The sequence below is a fragment of the Onychostruthus taczanowskii genome, unplaced genomic scaffold, assembly GCF_017590055.1.
Source record: "Onychostruthus taczanowskii isolate IOZ18803 unplaced genomic scaffold, ASM1759005v1 scaffold117, whole genome shotgun sequence".
Lineage (NCBI taxonomy): Eukaryota > Metazoa > Chordata > Aves > Passeriformes > Passeridae > Onychostruthus > Onychostruthus taczanowskii.
Genome location: NW_024498318.1, coordinates 1,511,754 through 1,534,244, shown reverse-complemented (window position 1 = coordinate 1,534,244; position 22,491 = coordinate 1,511,754). Strand labels below are relative to the sequence as shown.

The following is a 22,491-nucleotide window of genomic DNA, read 5'->3' as shown; positions in this document are numbered from 1 at the left end:
TATAGATCTTCGGAAGGGAGCTGTCGTGAGATCAGCAGACATATCTGTTAAGCCTGCCTTGTATTTAGGGAACATTTGGCTGATAAGTGATTTTAACTAGTTTTAGGTTTGAAGACTGTAAACATTTCCGCAGGTTGGACTCTGATTTTAGCTGATAAGGGGGAATTTGCTGGAAGGAGAGGAAGGAGTCTGAAGTTTCCCACAGGAGAAGGATTTTCTAAGTTCATTTTTTCCCTCTAACGAGCATCTCAGTGATTGAAGTACTAATAACACCAGCAGCTTCTCAACAGCATTATCAAGGACTTATTTGCATTCATTTATGCCAAGTAGTTGTTTTGTGTGTTGTGTTTGCAATCTTCATCCAGCTGTCCCACTTTGTTGGTTTTTTTTGTTTTGTTTTGTTTTCCTGTGCAAAAACCAGCTGAGTGCTTGAAAAGAGCTGTAAAGGTCCTGCCCCTTCACCTGTACAAAATCAGAATAAATACCCACCACTGGCCATATATATGCACATATGTCCCAAATTTGCTCCCCTTGGCCTCACTCATCCCTCCCTGGGGTGTGGCTGGAAGTGAAGGAGAAGGACGAGGACCATCCGTGAGTGGCCAGGCTCAAACTGTGACAGAGACTTGGTCATTTCAGGGGAGCTGCCTTGGAGACCCAAATTCACCTCAGAGACCCCTCCCCTTCAGCCCGAGCTGGTGGCCGGGCGCTGCTTGCTGCTGGACTCACAGAGCAGTTGTAGAATGGGGGAGCAGCCTCGGGGGGGCTGGTGGCTGTGGGCTGCAGATCCGGGTGCTCACATCTGTGCTCTCCATGTCAGGCTCCAACATCCATCTCAGGGTTTGAATGTGATTTTTGTTAGTTTCTCTCATGCAGCAACCCAGTTCTGGGACCAATTCATTCCTCAGCCCCTCTAAAATTCCAAGGTAGCTATCAGGGACAAGGTAAATGTAAATTTTTAATCTAAACTCATTTACTGTGAATTATTGCTAGAAGTTCATTCATCTCTATCTTGCAGGACACACATACTACCCTGAGAATATAATTTTTAAAACTTAATAGTCTATTTTTAATAGGAAATTGCTTGTAAGTTGTTTTGCAAATGTTCACTCAGATTTTAATGGCACAATTTAAAAACTTGCAAATGGAATTTGACCCTTTTTCTACAGAGTGAAATCACCTGAACAAGTGGAATCAAGTAATAAAATTGAACTGTTTGGGTAATGTTCCTTTTCTCATCCACCACCATAAGATTTTTCCTTTATTTTAATTTTCTTCCTGGAAATTGAAAACCATGTAAGACTTATTTGATCAAACCATAGAAACATCTTTTCTTGTTAAGGAAAAAAAATTCTCCATGTTATTTTTTTTAATACATCTTGAAACGCAATATGCTGGCAATGTATCACAGAACCTAAATAAAACTGATGCTGTGTTTGTGAAATTATACAGAATATTTATTGTTCTGGCCATTAGTTTTATGTGACACATTATTAACTTCTTGAATTTTTCGAGTACAAGCAGCATAAACAGAAATAATGAGATGAAATAAAAATGTTTAGGTTGATCATCACACAATTCAACCTACTTGGGGAAAGTATTTGGCTGTGAAATTGACTCCCAAGGGAACTGGTGATGTATTCCACATCTGGGTCCCCTAGAAATAGCCCAGACAAATTCCTGGCAAATGCCCTGTTCATGTGGAAAATCCCGCTGGAGAAGTTGGACTAATGAAATCACCTGATCTCTTATTGATTTTAATGTCTATAATGTTTTACGCTTTATGCATGCTAAATACAGATCAAAACTCTGAAACAACTGGAATTACTTGGCTTTTAGTGCTGGTTTGGGCCAGTAAAATCATCTGTGGAAAGCAGCTGACAGCAGCTTTCACTGCCTCTGGGGACAGGGGCTTGTGTCACCACCTGTAAAGCACCTTGAGCTGCCTGTTTCCACCCAGGCAGGGCTGCTCCAGGCTAGGAGAGCTTGGCTGGCTTTCTGCTGTTTATTTGGCATTTGAACCCTTCTGATTCTTGGAGTTCCTGGGGTTTTTCCCATCATGTCCATTGATTGTTGCTTTGCTGTGGAGGAGCATGGAAAGCCCCTTGCAGGGGAGGGTTCAGGTTAGTCAGTGCAGGGGAGAGGGGACTCTGTCCCTGTGCCCCTCAGGTGAGAGCCCACCTGCAGAGCTGCCCCAGCCCTGGGGCCAACAGCACGAGGACGTGGAGCTGCTGCAGAGAGCCCAGAGGAGGCCCCGGAGCTGCTGCAGGGCTGGAGCCCCTCTGCTCTGGAGCCAGGCTGGAGAGCTGGGAGTGTTCCCTGGAGAAGGGAAGGCTCCAGGCAGAGCTCAGAGCCCCTGGCAGGGCCTGGAGGGGCTCCAGGAGAGCTGCAGAGGGACTGGGGACAAGGCCTGCAGGGACAGCACACAGGGAATGGCTCCCACTGGCAAAGGGCAGATTGGGCTGGGATCTTGGCAAGGAATTCCTGCCTGGGAGGGTGGGCAGGGGCTGGGCTGCAATTCCCAGAGCAGCTGTGGCTGCCCTGGATCCCTGGCAGTGCCCAAGGCCAGGTTGGACACTGGGGCTTGGAGCAGCCTGGGACAGTGGGAGGTGTCCCTGTCCATGGCTTTAAGATGAGTTTTAAGGTCCCTTCCAACTGAAACCATTCCATGGTTCTGTGAGCAGCTCCATGAATTTGTCTCTCCAGTGTGCTGGAGGCACAGCTATCCATATTTCCTTGAGGACAAGAGGTGCCTCAGGGCAGGGGCCTGATGACTCAGCTGCAGCTGTCTGTCCATGGCCACTGACTGTGGACTTTGCCCACCCACTCCAGCACCAGGGCTTTGTTCTCCCCTCCGTATCTGCTCCCGTGATGGGACTCTGCTGTTCAGGCCTCTCTCAAAGCAGTCCTCTTGTGCTGAGTGTCTGAGAGATGCACCTTATTTGAATAGATTTGAATAGTGTCTACTTTATTGTGCCATTAAGCCTTCAGTAAAAAAGAATCACTTCTATAATTCAACAATGGGTTTATCAAAACCTCTGAATGGAAGTTGCTGGCAGAGGCAGGTTTTAAGCATCTGATAGAGGTTGTTACAAAATTTGGAAATACACCTTTTTATGTATCTTTTTAAAGTTTACCCTTAAGAGCCATCTCTCACATCTGATCTCTGCTTTCCAAGTTCACTCAAAATCTTCTTGCAGGAGAATGGCTTGGATTTGCAACAAAAGAGTATATAGGGCTGCGTCAGGAGTGGGTTAGGTGGAGATCAGGAAAGGTTCTTCCCCAGAGGGTGCTGGGCACTGCCCAGGCTGCCCAGGGAATGGGCACGGCCCCGAGGCTGCCAGAGCTCCAGGGATGGCCAGGATGGGATTGTTGGGGTCTGGGCAGGGCCAGGGGCTGGGCTGGGTGAGGTCTGCAGTCCAGGTCCCAATGAAGCTGCTGGCTGGAATCTCACATTTCCCTCCCTGAGTGCAGAACCTGCTCCCTGGCTCCAGCACTGGTTCTGCCTTGCAGAGGGCACAGCGTGTCCTTCACTGCTGACCTCCCTGCTCCAATTCCAGATTCCTCATCCCTCGCTGGCTCTGAGTCATTCCCTCCCTGCTCTGTCTCCCGGCCGGCGAGCAGCGCGCAGGGACGAGATGCACAATGAGTCACAGTTCAGAAAACAGGTGCCTGAACTGGGGCTGTCAAAAATAAATGTGCAGGACTTGATTCTTTAGGCGAGTTTTTGTTGTTATTAACTGCAGCTTGTCTCAGGAAAAGCTGAATTTGATGGACAATAGGCCATTTTTCCCCTTTTAGTTTTAAGATGAAGCTTAGCTGCAGCAAAGTGATGTCGTACTTAATTCCTTCCAAATTAGTTTGCAACTGCCTGACAGATTTTGGGTGCATCATTATCCTTGCTGTGCATGGTTGAGAGAAATAAGGTTCCCCACACAGGGAAATATTAACAATATTTTACCAACCCTCATCTTTTTTGGGATTGTTCAGCCTGGAAAATAAAAGGGTTTGGGTTGACCTAATTGTAGCTTTTCAGTAGCTGAAGGGCCCACCAGGAAAGATGGAGAGAGATTTTACAAAGGCCTGGAGTGACAGGACAAAAGGAATGTCTTCCCACTTCCAGAGGGCAGGGATGGATGGGATATGGGGCAGGAATTGTGCCCTGGCACGGTGTGAGGCCCTAGCATGGGTGCCCAGAGCAGCTGTGGCTGCCCCTGGATCCCTGGCAGTGTCCCAGGCCAGGCTGGACACTGGGGCTGGAGCAGCTTGGGACAGTGGGAGGTGTCCTTGCTCCCTGCAGGGCATGAGATGAACTTTAAGGTCCCTTCCAACCCAAAACATTCCATGATTCTGATTGTTTTCTGGGCAGGTTGACAATGGAAGGAGGGAGGCTCAGGGGCTACATCCTGTCCCCAGCTATCTGTGCTGTGGAAGCAGGAGAGCAGAGTGGAGCAAGATGTGTGACCTTGAGGACCAAAATAAGAATTCCATGGAAAGGGAAGATTGTGCCCACAGGGACTCATAATGACAATTTCTGCTACACACTCAGGGTTCTTAGCTGGAAAGGGCAGAGGAGGAGAGAGGGTCTTGCCTGGGGCTGAGAGATGAGCTAAATTCCTCTCCAAGTCCCTTCAGCTCTGTGACTGAGAGCTGTATAATGAGCAACTTCTGTTTCTTTCTATTTTATGATGTGCAGGAGACTCAGTGTGATTTGGATACCACAACAGAGGCACTGTCAGAGCCTGAAATGCCTCTCAGGTCACTCGAGAACCAACGCAGAGAGGGGCGCTTGGAGAGCTGGAGGAGGCAGTGCTTGTGTCCAGAGAAGGAATTCAGAGTGTTGCTCTTCCAGTTGATCCAAAAGAAGGCTGAGATATACAGCAGGGTAAAGCCCAGGGAGAGGATTAAGGCACAGAAGAATGTCAGGCAGATGAATGAAGTGTGAACGATTTGAGGTTAAAAGAAAGTTTCTGGGGAGATCCAGACCTGGGGATCTGGAAAGGTCTCCCAGAGGTGATGGCACAGGCTGAAAGTGTAACTATTCTTAAAGCAGAGAATTGTGCTTTTATGTGCAATTGCCTGTGTTAGTGGAGGGCTGGATTGGGTGACCCCTGAGATGGATTTTCCAGCCTCCTGTTTCTGCAGGTTGGCTGGAGGATGGTGTATGTGCTGCTGACCATCCTCATGGGTTGGGAGGGACTCTAAAGGTCATCTTTCCATGGTCTGCCATGGCAGGGACAGCTCCCACTGCCCCAGGCTGCTCCAAGCCCCAGTGTCCAACCTGGCATGGCCATTAATCCATTGAAAATAAATATATTAAAAAGTATGTAAAAAGAAAGTTTCTTATTCAGTTACTCCTTCACTGTCTTCCCTCCATCACTTGTCTGTGTGGTCTTTGCTGCTCATTCTGCTCAGTGCTGAGGGTGAGCACAAGAGCTCTCTGTAACCCAAGTGCCATCCTCCAAGCTCTGGAATTCAGCAGAACTGTTTTATTAACAGTAGAATAAGTAGGATGCTTGAGTGTCTCCAAAAGAAAATCAGCTTTGTGTTGGGTTCTTGCTCCCCCCACAAGGCAGAAGTCCGTGGGCTCTGTTCCTGCAGTTCCTCTCCGTGCTCTCTCTGTTACCTCTGGCAGTTGAGTCTCTGGGATACAGCACCAGGGTGTGCTTGTTTCCTTCTGGGAAAAGCTTTACTCTGAGTTGGGTCCCTTTGTTGGGGGTGGGGAGATGGAGAAATCTGCTGTCATAAACCAGGCAGGCAGCAGCTCCATCATCCAGCCTGTGCAGCACGTATTTATCTGCCTGGCACAGACCAACAAACACTGCTGCAGTCATTGCAGTAAATGGGAGATATGGCAAGTTTTAAGTTTCATTTTGCTTGCTGTTGTCTCCTTTTGTCTTTTTTATTGAGCAGCTGTAATTTAACAGCATGTTTGACTCCTGTTCAGGCTTTTTCATGGCTTACATTGCATTGAGTTTCTGTTGAATATTTGAGTACTGTGGTGTAGTTTGATGCCTGATAGAAAAAGAACTAATTATTTCATTAACACCAGAGTGAAATTTGTCCATACTAAACAAGAAAACAGCACTGAGTGTATTGGGTAAAAATAGTGTTTCTCAGCTTTTTTAGCTGATGTGGAACAAAAGAAGAAACTCTCCTGAACCTGTACTCATTGGTGAGCACTTGCATCCTAATCTGGCTGTTGTTGCAGCCCACAGTAGCACTGATCCTGTGTACTTGTGTGTGGGGTTGGGGCCCAGCTGAGAACATACTTTAGTTTCTGGGCTGGGCTGTTGCATTTTGGCTTTCTAATGACGTACTGAAGCTGGCTGTTGATCATTCAGGTAAAATCTTCACAAGAGTGCAGTGGGAGGGAGATGGCCACAGGCACTGAGGGTTAGCAAGGGATCCCGTCCTCTGCTCCTCCAGGGAGAAAGCTGACTGCCTGGTAAACATTAGAATGACAGATTGAAAGGGCCCTTAAAGCCCATCTAATTCCCCCTGCCATGGACAAGGACACCTTCCACTAGACCAGGTTGCTTCAAGCCCCGTCCAGCCTGGCCTTGAACACTTATTTTTGTTCTTGGGAAAATGTTGTTTACTGTGTTAATGCATAGAGTGCTGTTAAGGTGGTACATGGACTTTAATTCTGGAAATAGAATGTGGAGTATCGAATCGCCGTGGTGGTGCATGCTGCTATCAGTGACAGGCTGCTGATGGGGTCGATGGAACAAAAACCTCAATCTTGTTGATTACATAAGCTGCTCCTTTGTTATTGAATTTGGGGAGAAATACAAGCCTTGTGTAGTGCTTGACTTTTTAATAGCCTGATTTTTATTAAGTGAATGTGTTTTCTTGTGATGACTCATGTTTTGATTGTTGCTGACAGTGGTTTTAGCTTTGCTGGCTGTGTGCTGGAAATCTGCCCAGCACAGCAGTGTAGTTCATGGTGGTTCATGCCCTGGGGCTTGCAGGAGCTGAAGGAAGGATGCTGGGGGCAGAGGGAGGGTGTAACACGCTGTTTAACATTTGTTTTGTGCCGCTGCTTCCCTGGCTGCAGACTGTCCCGAAGCCAATCGCGCTGGAGCCCTGCTTTGGGAACAAGGCAGCTGTTCTCTCCGTGTTCGTCAGGTTGCCTCGAGGCCTTGGGGGTATTCCACCACCAGGACAGTCAGGTGAGGATTGCTGTTGTCTCTGATGGCTTGGAATTAACTCTGTGCTGCTTCCCCAGCCTTACAGGTTCACCTTCCCTGATCCCACAGAAGCTGCTGTAGCCACAGTTCAGCTTGGGATGTGCTCAAGGTATTTTAGGGCTCCCTGGTCTGGGCCCTGCTGGCTTCCAGCATGAGTTTTGAGTTAATTACTTAATAAGGTCAATTGATGGATGAACATTTGATATTGGACTATGCTTTAATTGACAGCTGGGTGGGGGAAAGAGTGATCTGGTACAGTCATGTTTGCATTAATTACCTGTGAAGTAACTTGGCCTTGTCACTTGGCCTGTCCGACTTTGTTCCCAGCTCCGTTTGCAGGGGAACATCGGGTCACAGAATGATGGAAAGATTTGAGTTTGAAGGGACCTTAAAGATCATCCAGTTCCACCCCCTGCCATGGGCAGGGACACTTTCCACTATCCCACGTTGCTGTAAGCCCCGTCTAACCTGGCCTTGGACACTGCTAGGGATGGGGCAGCCAGCCACAGAGCAACTTGTGCCTGAGCCTCCCCCACCTCACAGGGAAGAATATCCCATCTAAGCCTGCCCACTGTCAATCTGAAACCATTCCCCCCTGTCCTGCCACTAGAAGTCCTTTCAGAGCATCTCTGCTCTCCTCTTAGGAGCTCTGGACAAAGAGCTTTTCCCCACCCAGCCTTGTTCTCAACCCCTTCACACCCAAACCTGGTGTCAGGGCACTGGGACATCATCTCCTGGGCAGTGTGGGATTTAACTGGGGTTCCCCGGTGCCCAGTGAGCTTGGTGAAGCAAAGGCTTTAGAAAGAGAGTTAGCAGGGCTTGAATTGGATGGTTTGGTGTTGAGCTGGACTGAGCTAAGTCGAGATGTGCTTTGTCTGTGAATAGAGCAGGGAGGCCCTGGCACGGGGTGCCCAGAGCAGCTGTGGCTGCACCATCTCTAGAATTTTCCAGGCCAGGTTGGACAGGGCTTGGAGCACCCTGGGATAGTGGAAGGTGTTCCTGCCCATGGCAGGGGGTGGAACTGGATGGGCTTTAGGGTGCCTTTCAACTCAAACTATTCCATGACTCCCTGATCTGCCCTGAGGAGGTTGCAGAGGTGCTGTATCCATGGAAAGGGCAGTGAAACCTCCATGCACATTTGCTTTCAGGTTTATTGTAGTCCATCTACTGGTGCAGAGAAAGGCACCTTCAGTATTAAGGGTTCAGGTTTCAACATTTAGAGATTTACATCCAGTAATACCCACCCTTATTGCATCTTTTCCTCCTGCTGTTGCTTCTAATTAAACATGCAGTATTTCAGCTCCTTTCAGAATATTGGCTGGAGTTTAATTCTTGGGCCACAACACTTTTCTAGTTTATTTAAAAAATTCTACACGTTTTGTGGCATGGAGGGATTTTCTCAGCTCTTTCTGAAGGGTTTGGTGCTGTGGCTGTCCTGGTGCCTGACTGTTGGTTCTGTTGCCCAGGTCTCGCGGTGGCCAGTGCTCTGGTGGACATTTCACAACAGATGCCAATTGCCTACAAAGAGAAATCGGGCGCCATCCGAAATCGGAAGCAGCAGCCCCCTGCACAGCCAGGAACCTGTATTTGATGCATGGACATCAGAAACTGTCTAGGGTTTTAAACAAAATGGAAAAGTGATACCAAGGAGGAGGAAGATTTCCAAGTTGTGTCCCAAGAGACTAGAAGCACCCGGAAAAAACCACAACTTCCTTGAACCCAGTTTTTTTCTCTCATCTACGTGCTAGTTGGCTTTATTTGACAACTGCTCCACCTAAGTTTTACTGACACATGGCTTCAGATTGCTCCTTTGTTTTCTTCAAGGTTAAAGCAAAGTGATTTCCGTGCAGGTGCGGTGAGGTCCGACGCCGCCACTCCTGGTCAGTGTAAATACAACAGTAGTCCAATGAATGACACTCAGGTTTCTACATGGAAAGTGCTTTGTAGTTCATGTATTTATCAAACTGTACAAAAAGAAAAAGATCCAGTGTTTACAGGTGTCAGCTCTCAACACATAAACACTACTATTAATCTTCAAAGCATCTTCATTCTTTGTTTTCATTTAATATGTAATTGTTCCCTCATTATTTCAGTGGAACTCTCTTCCAGGCACAGCCTTTTTGTAGTCATCATGGTCCAGGAAGGCAAAAGCTGGGATGGTTTAAAGGTTGATGTTGCTCAGACCACATGAAATAACTGGAAAGTTGGATGTTGCTTTGGAAAGACTCAGTGTTTACATAGTCTTATCCTGCTTGGAGTACACCACACACAAGTGCCTAGACGTGAACAGATCTAGGAGTGAGGAGACTGCTACACATGCTGCTTTTTAACATAATTAAATTCTTTTAAAGGTATGTATACTCACATCTAGAGTCACCCAAGGCACTCTGTGTCCTCTGTGCCGTGCAGTCAGACAAAAATTGCATTTTCCTGACCAAGCAGATGCTCACCCAGGTGCAAATGCCGGGAAGGCACGTAGAGTTTCAGTATCCCATAAGAAAACTCCCAGTTTCACCAGCATTTTCATAGAAGCAGTCTGTGTTCCAGTCAGACACATCACGTTTTTCTGATTTTGGCCCCTTTCTTCCCCCTTCCCTCTCGCCATCCTCTGGATGAGAGCTGAGCTTGGAGGCATTGCTCCTCAGTGGTTATGGTTTGCTCCATCTTCTTACAAAGTGTAAAAAGCAACGCTCTGGGTGCCAGATCACTTGAGGATGAAGTAAGAAAAGAACTTTAAATAAAAATCAAGCAGAGCAGCTTTGTTTTGCCACAGGTTTGAGTTCTACACGATCGGATCCTGGTATTTCCTGTTGAGCTTGAGCTCTGTTAGAGGTTGAGGAAGTTGCTGGCTGGTGAAAGGATGAGACTTGCAAGCAGCAAAGAGAAGGTTTGGTGCTTGGGGGGTGCATCAAACCATCTGAACTGCTCTGACGAGCTGGGATTGTGGTTTGAGGCTCAGGGTTGGACTGAGCCCGCCCATCTGTGTGTGGTGGTGTCCAGTGTGCCCCTGGAATGCGGCACAGGGCCACACGGCGTGGTGGGCTGCAGCTGGTGGGAAGGGCTGGTGGAGGTGCCAAACGAGGGGTGTGGTTATGGTTCCATCACAGGCATCGTGGATTCACCCGGGTCACTGGGCTGGCGGGTTCTCTTGAGGACATCTGATACTTGATAAATGGAGAAGTAACACGTGGAAGGGAAGTGCTCTTGGGTCTGCCCAGGCAGCACCTTTCCAAACTGAAACCCAAATAACTGCTCCTTTTTTGTGTGTGTTCTGGTGATCAGTCACACATCAGCCATTGATTCCTGGGGTGTTTTTTTCCTAACCATGTATTTTGAAGAAGCTCTTTGGAGCCTGGCAGCATTGCAATAAAGGGGTGGATTGCTGTGTGTGTCCAGACAGTGGTGATGGGAACAGCCTGATGGCTTAAGGACTGTGGTGGATGATAATTCTGATTTAATGTGTCATTTAACAAGTGCAATGGGACTGAAATAAAATATTTGGACTGCAGAAAAATATTGGGAAAAAATGCATTATATATACAAATATATATAAATGCATCTGTTTCTAAACTAGAAGTTTCAGTGCTCTGTGGGGAAAAGGAATTATGATTGGAAAAGTGTTGAGATTTGTCTTAGAATGAAGGGATTCAGGCAATTTAAGTTTTACCTGATGCACGGATTACCTCAGACAGATTCATCTCCTGCTAATATTTTCTAACTTGCTCAGTGATAGGGTTAATCTGTACTGGAGAAATAAGACTGGACTAAAGTCCCTCCCCTGTGTATTTTCAGCCACAATGCACATCCTGATGTTTGCAGATTTCTTCTTGCTGCTTTTGGGAGGAGAACTGCCAGCCCAGATGGTGAAAGCCCCTGTGCTTGAGTTTCCCTCTTCAGGACAGCTCTTGGGCAGGTGCTTAAAGTTGTTGGGCTGTCCTGATCACAGACAGCTTTCAGAACCGTAGGCCTGGAGGGGTGATAGATTTTTACTTTAATAAAAAGACATAAATACAGAGTTTGGGATGTTTTCTCACTCCTGGAGAGCTGGGCTGTCTGGTCTGCAAAGCCTGCAGTATGCCAGGAGTGTGGCCAAAATGAGGTGTCAGATACTGAAAAAGTGAGCAAAAATGATCAGTCAAGGTTTATCAGAACCAAAAGATGTAAATAGAGCAACAAGAATTACTTATGTAACTAAAAGGAACTGGCTCCTTTAGGATGTAGCTCTGCCCTGCATCTGATCTCCATCCTGATGAGGGAGAAGAGAACTCTCATACATAGCTCTGCTGCAGTTTCATCCCAGCTTAGAGGTAAACAGGGAAAAACAAGGGAAAGGATAGGGGAAAGAGGAATTGCTGGCAGTTTATCACCAGGCCAGTATCAAAAGTGAAGGATTTTTGGGTTTATTTCATTTGGAGGTGAGGTGGGGGAGAAAGAACAACCTTATTTCATGGGAGAATCTGTAAATAAATGACAAATGGCACACAGATTTTGCACTTGTACATAAACTCTACAGTAACGTGCAGAACATGGAGAGATTTAAAGTGTATATAAACCAGAAAAAATATTGAATGTATTTTTGATGATTTTAAGTTATGTATGAGTTTTGTCTTAATAACTCCTTCATCTGATCAGTAGTAGATAACTTTCCAGAGCTTTAAACACCAGATTATATCATGATGTCTTGCAAAGCAGGGAGGCGTAACTTGACTTTTGTGTGTTCAAATGTATTTCACTTAAATGTAGAAACCAAGTTAAATATTGGCTTTTCCATTTGAAAGGGGAAAAGCAACATTTGGATACAAGTAATAAAGGTCCTTATAGTGGTCACTGCGTGGAGGATTAAATCAGTAGTTTAAGGCTTTTGTTACTAAAATTGTGGCAGTGTTTCCGTTCAAAATCACTATTTTCAGGTGTTTGTAACTGGCTGAAATTCAGCATTCGACATCTTGACCCTCAGAAGATTTTCATTCTCTGAGAGGAGCCTTTAAAAAAATTAGTACTGAAATTTCAGAACTGTTGGGGCCCTTTTATTCGAGAAAACAATGGTGCCAGTGGATCTCCAAACAGCACTTTTTTTTTTTTTAAATATTCCCCATTTTCCATGGTTTTTAGCCCAGAATTTTCTCTGGGCTGGTGTAGCATGACCTTGCCACACTCTGGCTCAATACTTTGGATACAAGAATATTTATGAGACACAACTTTTCAGTTGTTCCTATCACTTTCTCTGGGCATAAAATGCATTGTAGTGAAATTACCAAAATAAAGCAGGCATGGGGAAATGCCTGCAATTGACATCAAGCCATGGCATATAATGTCCCAAATTCAGAGGTGCGTTTCCGTGGACGTGGCAGCCTGTGCTGGCAGATCCACGCTCCTGAGGGTATTTGTGTCCTGGAGGGTGCCCAAAGCTCCAGTTCTCTGCAGGGAAGGTGGCCGAGGTCCCCAGGCCCTGGGTTCTGGGATGGCTGCAAATGGCACTCGGCTTGCTCGGCCCTGCCTGAGCTGAAGGGAGGGTTTGAGGCTGAAATCAAATTTGGGCCTTTTCCACAACCCCTGGGGCTCCAGTGCCGTGTGGCTGGGCTGCCCCTCCGTCCTCCTGCTCCAGGTGTTCCAGCTGCTTTTCCTTCTCCATGAGACCCTGAGCTGGGGACAGCACCAGCGGCACCTGGGAGCCCTCAGCCCCTTCCCGCTGGAAACGGGGATTTGTTGGTATTATATTGATATTAAACTGCGCTGTGAGAAAGCAGCGAGCAGGCTCTGCGTGCCCCGAGCAGCTCCTCGGCCCCTCCGGGTCTCTCCATCTGGGAGCAGCAGGGAAGGGAGGAAGGGCTGCCGTGGCAGAGCTCCGGGAGCTGCTGTGCTGGGAAGCTGCTCCCCAGCTGCTGGGGCTGCGGGAGGGAGGGAAGGGATGGCTTGGGGCGTGCTCCTCATTCTGGGGTGTGTTCTCTGCAATTTTAGACAAATTCCTGCTTTTTCTGTTGTAGCTGCTGAAACGAGCTGAGTTTCCATGCCAGGACTACTACAATATGTGTATCTGCTGACTTTTTCTGCATCAGGGCAGGTTTTGTTCAGTCTGTTTCTTTGTTCACACAGACTATTTGTGTGCGTCTTCCAGGTACTAGAATTCTTTAGACATTTCCTCTCCATTTAGTATTGATTCCACAAACCTCACCAGTAGAAAAAAAAAGAAAAAAAAAAAACCACAATTGTTGCAGAGTCTATCACATGTCAGTCCATTAAAAAAAAAAAAGAAAAAAATAAAAGAAAAAAAAGAGTTTTATATTACTCTGGAATTTGTGCACAATAAATGTTCTTTAAACTAAGATCCTTGAATTAATTGTATTCTGGATTTTTCCCTCTTTGTTCTGTAATTATTTATGATTCTTATCTGTGTTCAGACTTGAGCTTAGTTTGTTAATATGTATAATTTAGCATTTATTGCATTCATATGTAAATAGGAGCAAGTATTGTAAACTATTTCATTGCTGGGGTTGTGGGTGTTATACATACACACATTTAGGATTGCAGTTTTTTGGTATAATTTTTTGTATTGTAAAATAACAGCTAATTTAAAGCCGGAACGAGAAAATTCTTGGGAGGTGTGTGCATTTTAAATACAAATGTGAAGTACATGTATATAAATAAAAGTAAATAATGCAAATCTTTCCTCTGAAATAAAAAGTAGATGATCTGGTTAAATTTTTCCTCTTATTTTATTTTCTTAAAATGGTGCGGGGGAAAATAATTGCAAGTGTTTTGAAGGCTTCTGGCTGAGGTGAGGGTGAGTTTCTCTTGTGGTGTGGTGGGTGTCAGTGGCTCCTGGCAGGTGCTGAATTTGGGAGGAGGAAGGAGGGACGTGTCCTCTGGATGGGGGATGGAGTAATTCCAAGAGTTAAATCTGTAGATTTTTAAGACAAAGACAGTCATTAAATAGTTTCCATTTCTGCCCTCAGGTTCACTTTCCCCAGGTGCCCCTCTGGGGGAAGAACCTTTCCTGACCTCCAGCCTGACCCTGCCTGGCCCTGCTCCAGCCGTTCCCTGTCCTTGTCCCAGAGAGCAGAAACCAGAGCTGCTCCTCCACTGCCCCTCCTGACATAACTGCAACAGAGCTATGAAATCTCAGCCCCTTCCCTTTCTTACTAACAATTTGTTTCCAGTAAATTTCGTTGTTTAAATCCAAAGAGGAAAAGCTCTCCCCCATGGAAGCTATCACCAGTTTTGCTGATGGTTTATCAGATGTTGGCACCAGCTGGTGTTTCGGACACGCAGCAGCTGCAGAGGGAGGCAGAGGTGGCCGCTCCTCTCCCACCACAGGCACTTACCTGCTGTTTGTCAGCTGGTGCAAGGCTTCTGCCCTTCACAAAAGCTTGCCATTTGGTGAAATAAGTCACTAAAGATCGCCTGTCTCATGGTTATTCAGGCACTGGGAAAGTGACACTACTAGCTGACAATAAACATCTTGCTGTGGAAGTAAGACTGTGGAAAGATCAGCTGGAATTTTTGACTGACAGACACTCCACTTTGCAAACTATAAAAGCTGCACCAAACTTTCACAAAGCAAAAGTCTTCTGCACATTCTCTAGAAATCTGTGGGGCTTTCCCCAAAGCTGGGACATCAATTTTGTGGTTACTCGCTCGAGGGCTGAATGGAAGGACTCTGTACTCTATGGGTGGTGAGTTCCACTGACTCCTGTTCTCTACTGTGTCTTTGCTAGCTTTAATATATATAGCAATAGTATATAACAATATATATTTAATATATAACAATAACCTTAATGTTGTGCACTGTTTTATGTAATCTCTCAGTAGTTCTCTTGTTTTGTACTGTGTAGGAACTGTTGAAGGCCTTTTGTCTGTTACCTCCTGTCTGTTCAATAAATAACACATTTTATAATAGCCCTAATCAGCCAGCCTTAAGATCTTGTGAGCCAGAGGGACTGAGGTGCAGGTCACCTAAGCAGAGCTGCTGCCAAAAGCCTGTGCCTGAGGCAGGGCTTGTCTGAAGCTGTCACTTGATCCGTGACACCCAGGCAGCCGCGCTCCGAGTCCTGCCGGGACGCAATCGCTGCTCTCCATTTATTTTTATGTCACTCTCCAACTTTGGAATTAAGCACTGCTGGGATGAAGCAGAGTTGAACCTGACATTTATGAGCCATGAGGGTTTCAGCCACAGTCGCCTCCGAAGGCTGCTGTGCTGCTTCATTCCATGGCATTAAACTGGGATGCAGGAGCCCAATTCCAGCAATTGCTGCAGAGCTGAGCAGAGGATGCCAGGCTGACAGCACAGCGTGGGGTGTCCAGACTTGAAATGAAATGGGCAGGGGGTAGTGGTTTTAGAGCTGCTTTAAATTTATTTTGGACAGCAGGAAAAACTACAGAGGGCTGGAGCCATTTTTCATCCCTGCTCTGATTTTTCTTGTGTTGTAGCAAAGAAAAGAGGTTGGAAGGGAAGAGAGCGTGGAGGTTTTCCAAGTGTTGTGTCCATCCAGGATGATGGTCTTTGTCTTCAGCTGTCATTAATGAATGGTTTTGGGTAAGGAGCCAGAGAGGAATTTGAGGTCCAGCTTTTCTTTCCACAAACCTTAAATATCAACCACTCACAGCAAGAAGGGAGTTTAAGTCTTTTTAAAAACCAGTTTAACTCCCCCAGAAATCCTGGAGTGGAGGCTGGGTGGTGTTTCTTTCACCCAGGGAGAGGTGTGGTTTGGGGAAGCTCTTGGGTAGTTCCACATGGCTGGTTGGTGGTAAATTATCTACAACATGGCAGAAACACCAACATTTCCTTTTTTTCCCCATTGGTGGGAAGAGAGGCATAAAAAAGAGCCAGAGTTCCATAGCCAATTGCCATTTGGGAAAAAAAAATTAGCAGATTCTTGAACTTCTCTCTGGGTTTTTGGTTTCTGAACTAATCAAGCAGCAAAGCAGGGATTGCAGGGTCAGAATGGAACCCTGAGATCTTGCCAAAGGCATGAGGTGGGAGGAGATTTTCTAATGAGGTGAGAGCATCTGCTGGTGATTTTTATGGCTGGTAATGAGGCTGCTGGACCCAGGTGTCAGCATCACTGGAGGTGGGCTGAGCTCCTTATGTTCCCCATTTCAGGGTGGCTGGGAACAGCAACACATCCCCAGACTGTGTCAGAGTCCCAATACCCTTGGCCACAGGATTTTGGGACACCATCATCACCCTATGGAAGCTCTGAGGTAAGGTACATGATGTCCTACTGTCACCTCGTCTTCTCCTTGGTGGCTCCTGAGACTCAGTGACAAGCTTGGGATTTGGGATCTGCACCAGAGATGTCTCAGAAGAGATAACTCTTCCACAAAGAACAAGATTTCAGGGCTCAAACTGCATTGAAATTGGATGTTTTTCATTGGCATGTAGGGTTGGGACAAGGGAGAATGGCTTCCAACTGCCAGAAGGCAGTGATGAATGGGATATTGGGAATAAATTCTTCCCTGGCAGGGTGTGAGGCCCTGGCACAGGTGCCCAGAGCAGCTGTGGCTGCCCCTGGATCCCTGGCAGTGCCCAAGGCCAGGCTGGACACTGGGGCTGGAGCAGCTGGGACAGTGGGAGGTGTCCCCATGGCAGGGGTGGAATTAGATGGCCTCCAGCCCCTTCCAACTCAAACTATTCCATAAGTCTATGATCAGCTGCAGGATCAGGCCCTTCCTTGCCCCTCTTCTCTGTGTTCCTGGCCCATGTGCATCACTCAGAAACCACATCTGCAGGGAATTTAGCCAAAAAAACACTGACTGGAGCACTTTGGCTCTACCAAGAAGGACAGCACCTTTCCCCTCTTTATTTCCCTGCTGCTTACAAGAAGCCTGGGTGCAGCTCCACAAACCTGTGAGGGCAGGGGCTGTTTCTGATCTTCCCCCATCCATGGTGACCAGCAATGCCATGGGAGGATGGGATTTAATCTCTCCTGGTGCTCATGCTGATCTCTGAATCCAGTTTGGAAGCAAAACTTCAGTGGGTAGGTCTGGACTGTGGTGGCTGACCATGAAGTACTGTCTGGATGGGGAATTGGAGCAGAGCACAGCCATGTCTGGGGTCTCCATCTGTGAAAAATGTGTATTTTATGATTGGCTTTTCGCAAGTATTAAGATGAATATTGTATGTGTTATGTTAGAAAGTTATGCTGTATTAATTTTCTTAAGTATTAAATTAACTATTAAATACTGTTTTAGGTTATAACATAATGTTAAAATAGAAACCATGCTATGTAAGATATTTGGTTAAGAAAGGACTTGCACCAGATAGAAGCCACAGGACACCTAAATCTTCCAGAGAAAGGGAATTTATTGCTCCCTTATCAGCAGAGAACTAACTTCTTCCCACCTCGCTCAGAGAGAAAGACGGCATGAGGATTCAGAGGAAGAAGTTGACAGTGACCAGACAGAATCCTGTGTTTGAATGGAATTTATGCATCATGTATGAGGTATATGAATATGCAACAGGCTGTTGTTTTTAAGGGTCATCCATCCATCCCACCTGCAGCTTGCTGGCTGTTTTATCAGCTCTGTCTTCCAGGCTGCAGCCACAACGTGCCTCCAACAGAGTGACTGGGGGGATTTCCATTGACATGTTCCCTGGGATCCTTGCTTTCACCAGAAATAATTTCCACTTCCCCTTAGAAAAAAAAACCCCATGAAATGACTGGAACATTTTTCATGTCAGAACTAATTCTGCAGCTTTTCCCTTTGGCAAACATCCACTATTTTTGCAGAAATTCAGTGTTTTAATAACCGAAGCAGGATGTCTCCATCCCTATCAGCATTTTAGCACTGTTTGCTTGGAGATAACGTGTGGTAAATTGTTGTTTCTGATTTCAACATCCCCTTGCAGCAGTTGAACATCAGCTGCAGGATTTCACTTGTGCTGTGTCTGCAGCCACAGCATGATGGGGACTGTGGGTCCTCTGCAGGTCTCTCCTTTAAGCCTGCTGTGCTGCCCCAGGCTCTGGTGTGTCATGGAAACAAGGAATGGTTTGGGCTGGAAGGGACTTTAAACTCCATCTGGTCCAAGCCCCTGCCATGGGCAGGGACACCTTCCACTAGAGCAGGCTGCTCCAACCTCTGTCCATCTTGTCCTGGGGGCTACACAGGTGAGGTAAGAACTCTAAGACCTTTTCTCTGGGAATGTGGAAAAATCACTTCCTGTGCTCTTTCCTCTGTTTAATGTCTCTGGCTGTAGGAGGGAGTGGTGCTCAGCCAGCACCCCCAAAACCATACCCAGACCCAGAGACAGGGTAGAACTGAGGGTCAGCCAAAGCTTCTTCCAGCTATTAGTGCTTCTCGTGCTCCAGAATCTCCTCACTCTAAATTTAGGATGACTTCCAGGCTTTCTTGGAGCCAGTTGCTCCATCCCAGAGCAGGACTGTTGCAGCCAGCCCCTGAGCTGAGCCCCACGTGCTGTCCCTGTGCAGAGCCTGGGGGAGTCCCACTGGGGAGTGCTGAGATCTCCTTGAATGCCAGGAGCCCCTGGAGCCCCCTGCAGCTCCTTCACCCCAGCACTTGTGGCCCTGGACTGGCCCCACCAGTTTTGGGTGCTGACCTTGGTTGAGCAGCTGCTTGCCAAGAGCCAGGGAAATTCCACAGCATGTTTCATGTTTCAGGTTTAGCTGGCTGGAACCTTCACAGGAATTGTCCTTTGAGTCAGCAAAACCCAGCCTGGGCACTGTGGGAGGGAGAAGGCTTTGAGGAGGGTCTAAGTCCTTCCCTAACCCTCAGGTTCTGCTCCTCAGCTGCTCCATGCACACATGGAGGCAAACATGATTTCTGGGAGGAAAAAGTGCAAGATTTATGTGTTCAACCTTGAACTCACTTTAAGAACTGACTTGAATTTTTTCATTATTTTAATAAAAATTTCAGGTACATTTATTTTCAATTTTTTTCCCCTACCCAGAATTGGTAAGAAAACATTCTAATCAATTTTCCTGTGATTTTTTTTTTCAAGTTGCCAAAAATAGTTCATGGATGTTCATGGCATGAGCAGAAGGCTTCCTGGCTGGCAGGAGCCACCACCCTCCCTTCTCCTCCATCTCCCTTCCTCCTGAGTCCAGCACAGGGTGCAGCACCAGCCCTTCCCAGTTATTTCCACTCCGCGGGTCACTGGTGACATCCTGGCACCAGTGGCTCCACAGGCCCCTAATTGCAGGTGCAAAAAATATTCCCATCCCTGCTGTGTCTTGCAGTGCTTCCCTCCTCCTGTGCTGGCACCAGCTTTGAGCCAAACCTGCCCCAAATTTCTCCCAAACCTTTGCATGTTTCACCCCCTCAGGCCACAGCAACAGCCCAGGACTGCTGTGGAGACTCGTGTCTCCTTCCCTGATGACTCTGGAGCCTCTCCATCCCAGCAGAGCTGCTTTTCACCTGCCACCCCTCCTTGCTGGGAGATACGGATTTGGGGCTGGGATTGGGGCTGAGAGGAGCCCTCAGAACTGTCTGCAGCTCCTCCCGAGGGCAGCTCCAATCTCTGCTCTCTGGGACCAGGGACAGGAGCTGAGTGAACAGCTGGGGCTGTGCCAGGGCAGGTCAGGCTGGAGATCAGGAAAGGTTCTTCCCCAGAGGGTGCTGGCACTGCCCAGGCTGCCCAGTGAATGGGCACGGCCCCGAGGCTGCCAGAGCTCCAGGAGCATTGGGACACTGCTCCAGGGATGCGCAGGGTGGGATTTTGGGGGTCTGGCAGGGACAGGAGCTGCACTGGGTGATCCCTGTGGTCCCTTCCAGCTGAGGATATTCCACGATTCCATGATTCCAGCCAAGCACGGCTCATCTGAGCCCCACCACTCTTCCAACCCCTGGAGAAGATCCCCAGTTCCTTCCAGCTGCCCTTCCAGTGCAGGAGCAGAGCTCAGCACCATCCAGGATGTGCTGGCATGGCAGGCAGGAGTGAGGGGTCAGGAAAATGCATGTGTGCTTTATTCATGGATATGTTTGGATATTGACACGTACAGAAAAGGTAAGTACAAGTTTGACCCCAGTTTGGGCTGGCACCCACCACCCTCCCCTCGAGCAGGGGCACACAGGAGGTTCCTGCTCCAGCACCACCTCCCAGCCCCGGGTCTCCCTCCCAGCTCCTGCTCCCACCTGGACAATGCTGGACATGACATGACATGACAGGTATAAGTACATACACAATATTTCACAGGCTCTCAGGGCTGCCAGCCACTGGGAGTAGTGCTGTGCAGCCAAAAAATAGAGTTCAGTGGCTACAGAAAGTCTGGCTGGTTCTTTAACTGTGGGGTTTTTTCCTTTCTTTTTCCCATGATTCTTCTTTGTGCTTATGGAAGTTGTCAGGAATGGAGTAATTCCTAAAAGAAATTGTCTCCCTGTCTCTTGGCTAGCTCAGTCTTTTGCCTTTACAAGCAGCTGCTATGACTTCTGTGGTTAATCAAGAGACTTAAAAATGAAGATCCATGGTTCACTTCACAGAATTCAGCAGAGATGGAATTTCATCCAAAAAAATACTGACTTTTTACAAGGAAAAAGCAGTGGTCTGTGCACACATGTTGGTGGGTGGGAGGAGAGTAATCATGTTTGCTTCCTCCAGCAGAAAGGTTCAAAAGTCATCATTTTTTGCAAAGTTTGATTCATGAACAGGCTTGGAGGGAGAATCAACATTAAATATTGGTGAAAAGAATAAAATAATCAGAACAAAGCCATGAAAGTTTTGGGATTTTTTTTTTTTTTGGCTAATTCCTACTCCCCAGCTCTTTCCTGCTGGATGAGAGGCTTCCTGCTCTGTGCCTAATTCATTTCAACCCAAAGCATCCATGAACCCCAAGGGACCCCCAGAAGGGCAGGACCTGGCCTGGGACAGGGCTTGGAGGACAGGACATGGGAACTGAGGATCTGGTTGGGCTCTGATGTGTGAGACAAGTAACATCTGCAGAGCCCTTAAAGCAAGACAGCCCTGCAAGTGTCCAAGGCCAGGCTGGATGGGGCTTGGAAAGCCTGGTCAAATGCAAGTGACCCTGCTCATGGCAGGGGGCTGGAACAAGATGAGCTTTAAGGCCCCACCTGACCCATTTCATGATCCTGTGATGTGAATCCAGGGGAGATGATGATGATGATGTCTCTCACTGAAATCACTGAAGTGCTGATGTGGGACATGGTACTGGGACGAGGTAACCTCTGGAAGTCTCCTCCATCTCATCCAGTCCTTGAGTAGGATTCTCCACACCTCTTTTTACAGCATATCAGTCTGAAGGGAGAGGTGAGGTGGGGCCACCAGGCATCCTGACCACCCAGAAAAACTCCTCTGCTGAATGAGAAGGAAATGGCAAAGTGGCACTTCACCATCACTGACATATGAGAGACACAGGAGTGTGTGCTCCTGGAAAGAAGCTGGTACTTGCATCCCCATCCTGTGCAGACAGCCTGGGCACGACTGAAAGCTGCTGGAGACTTGTCTGATGGGGCCAGATGTGTGAAAAGCAGAGCATGACTACAGGACTGGAAAGGAAAGGGGCAGAAGAATGCAATTCCCAGCAGGACCTCGTGGTGTTGAGGTAGTTCCTTGCCTTTGAAGGGCTGAGCAGGCAGGGTTTCATCCCTCTCCACCTGCAGCTGCGAGGACACAAGCTTTGTGTCACTTGGTCTCTCAGGAGACTGCTGTCCTGGATCAAGGGGAGATGTTCACAGCAGCTCTGTGCATGTGTGGGGTCACTTGAAAGGACTTTCCTGCCTGCAGCTCTCCCTCCTGGTCTGCTTTCCTGATCAGGGTGAGCCCCTTGGCCATGCAGTTCTCACATACAACCTTTGGCTCAGGGTGTGACTTATCACCCTGCACACAAGCCTTGGAACTTGGTGTGTTCCTTTGCACAGCCCTGGATCAGGAAAACCAGGTGCTACAGCCCTGAGGACCTCAAGGAGCAGCACTTTGGACAGGATGCAGCAGGAGAATTTCTGTTCATGCCAGACACATCCACAGGTGTTCAGCTGAAAACCAGAGTGGTTTCTGGTTGGAACAAAAGCCCAGGAAGTTGCTGCAGTTTCTCAGAAAATCTGAAGCAATAAACAATGGGAGAGGTTTTGCAGGAAATGGAAATAAAAAGCAATGGACTTTGCTGTGTCAGATGCTTCCTAAGCCTTTCCATGCATTCAAAAGCTGCCAAGGAATTGATATTTATTGGAGGAGCACAAACCAAGCAATAAATGGACTGCTGCAAAGGCCAGGCCTAAACACACTCAGGGGGATTCTGGGGCTACTGCTCTTCTTCCCATGGCACTCAGCCTGTGTAAGCATTTATCCTGGGAAACCTTCTCATTCTTCCTTACCATCTTCTTTCCT

General features: G+C 47.4%; 1 protein-coding gene across 1 annotated transcript in view; it reads left to right on the top strand.

Annotated features, from left to right (window-relative positions):
* The window catches only part of ATRN (attractin), a 143,409-nt gene extending 129,521 nt beyond the window's left edge, over positions 1–13,888 (top strand). Inside the window, exons 28-29 of the mRNA XM_041427574.1 lie at positions 7,061–7,175; positions 8,660–13,888. Of these exons, the coding sequence (XP_041283508.1) occupies positions 7,061–7,175; positions 8,660–8,784 (240 nt within the window). The 3' untranslated portion in view covers positions 8,785–13,888. The remainder of the gene's footprint in view (positions 1–7,060; positions 7,176–8,659) is intronic.
* The last annotated feature ends 8,603 nt before the right edge of the window (positions 13,889–22,491 follow it).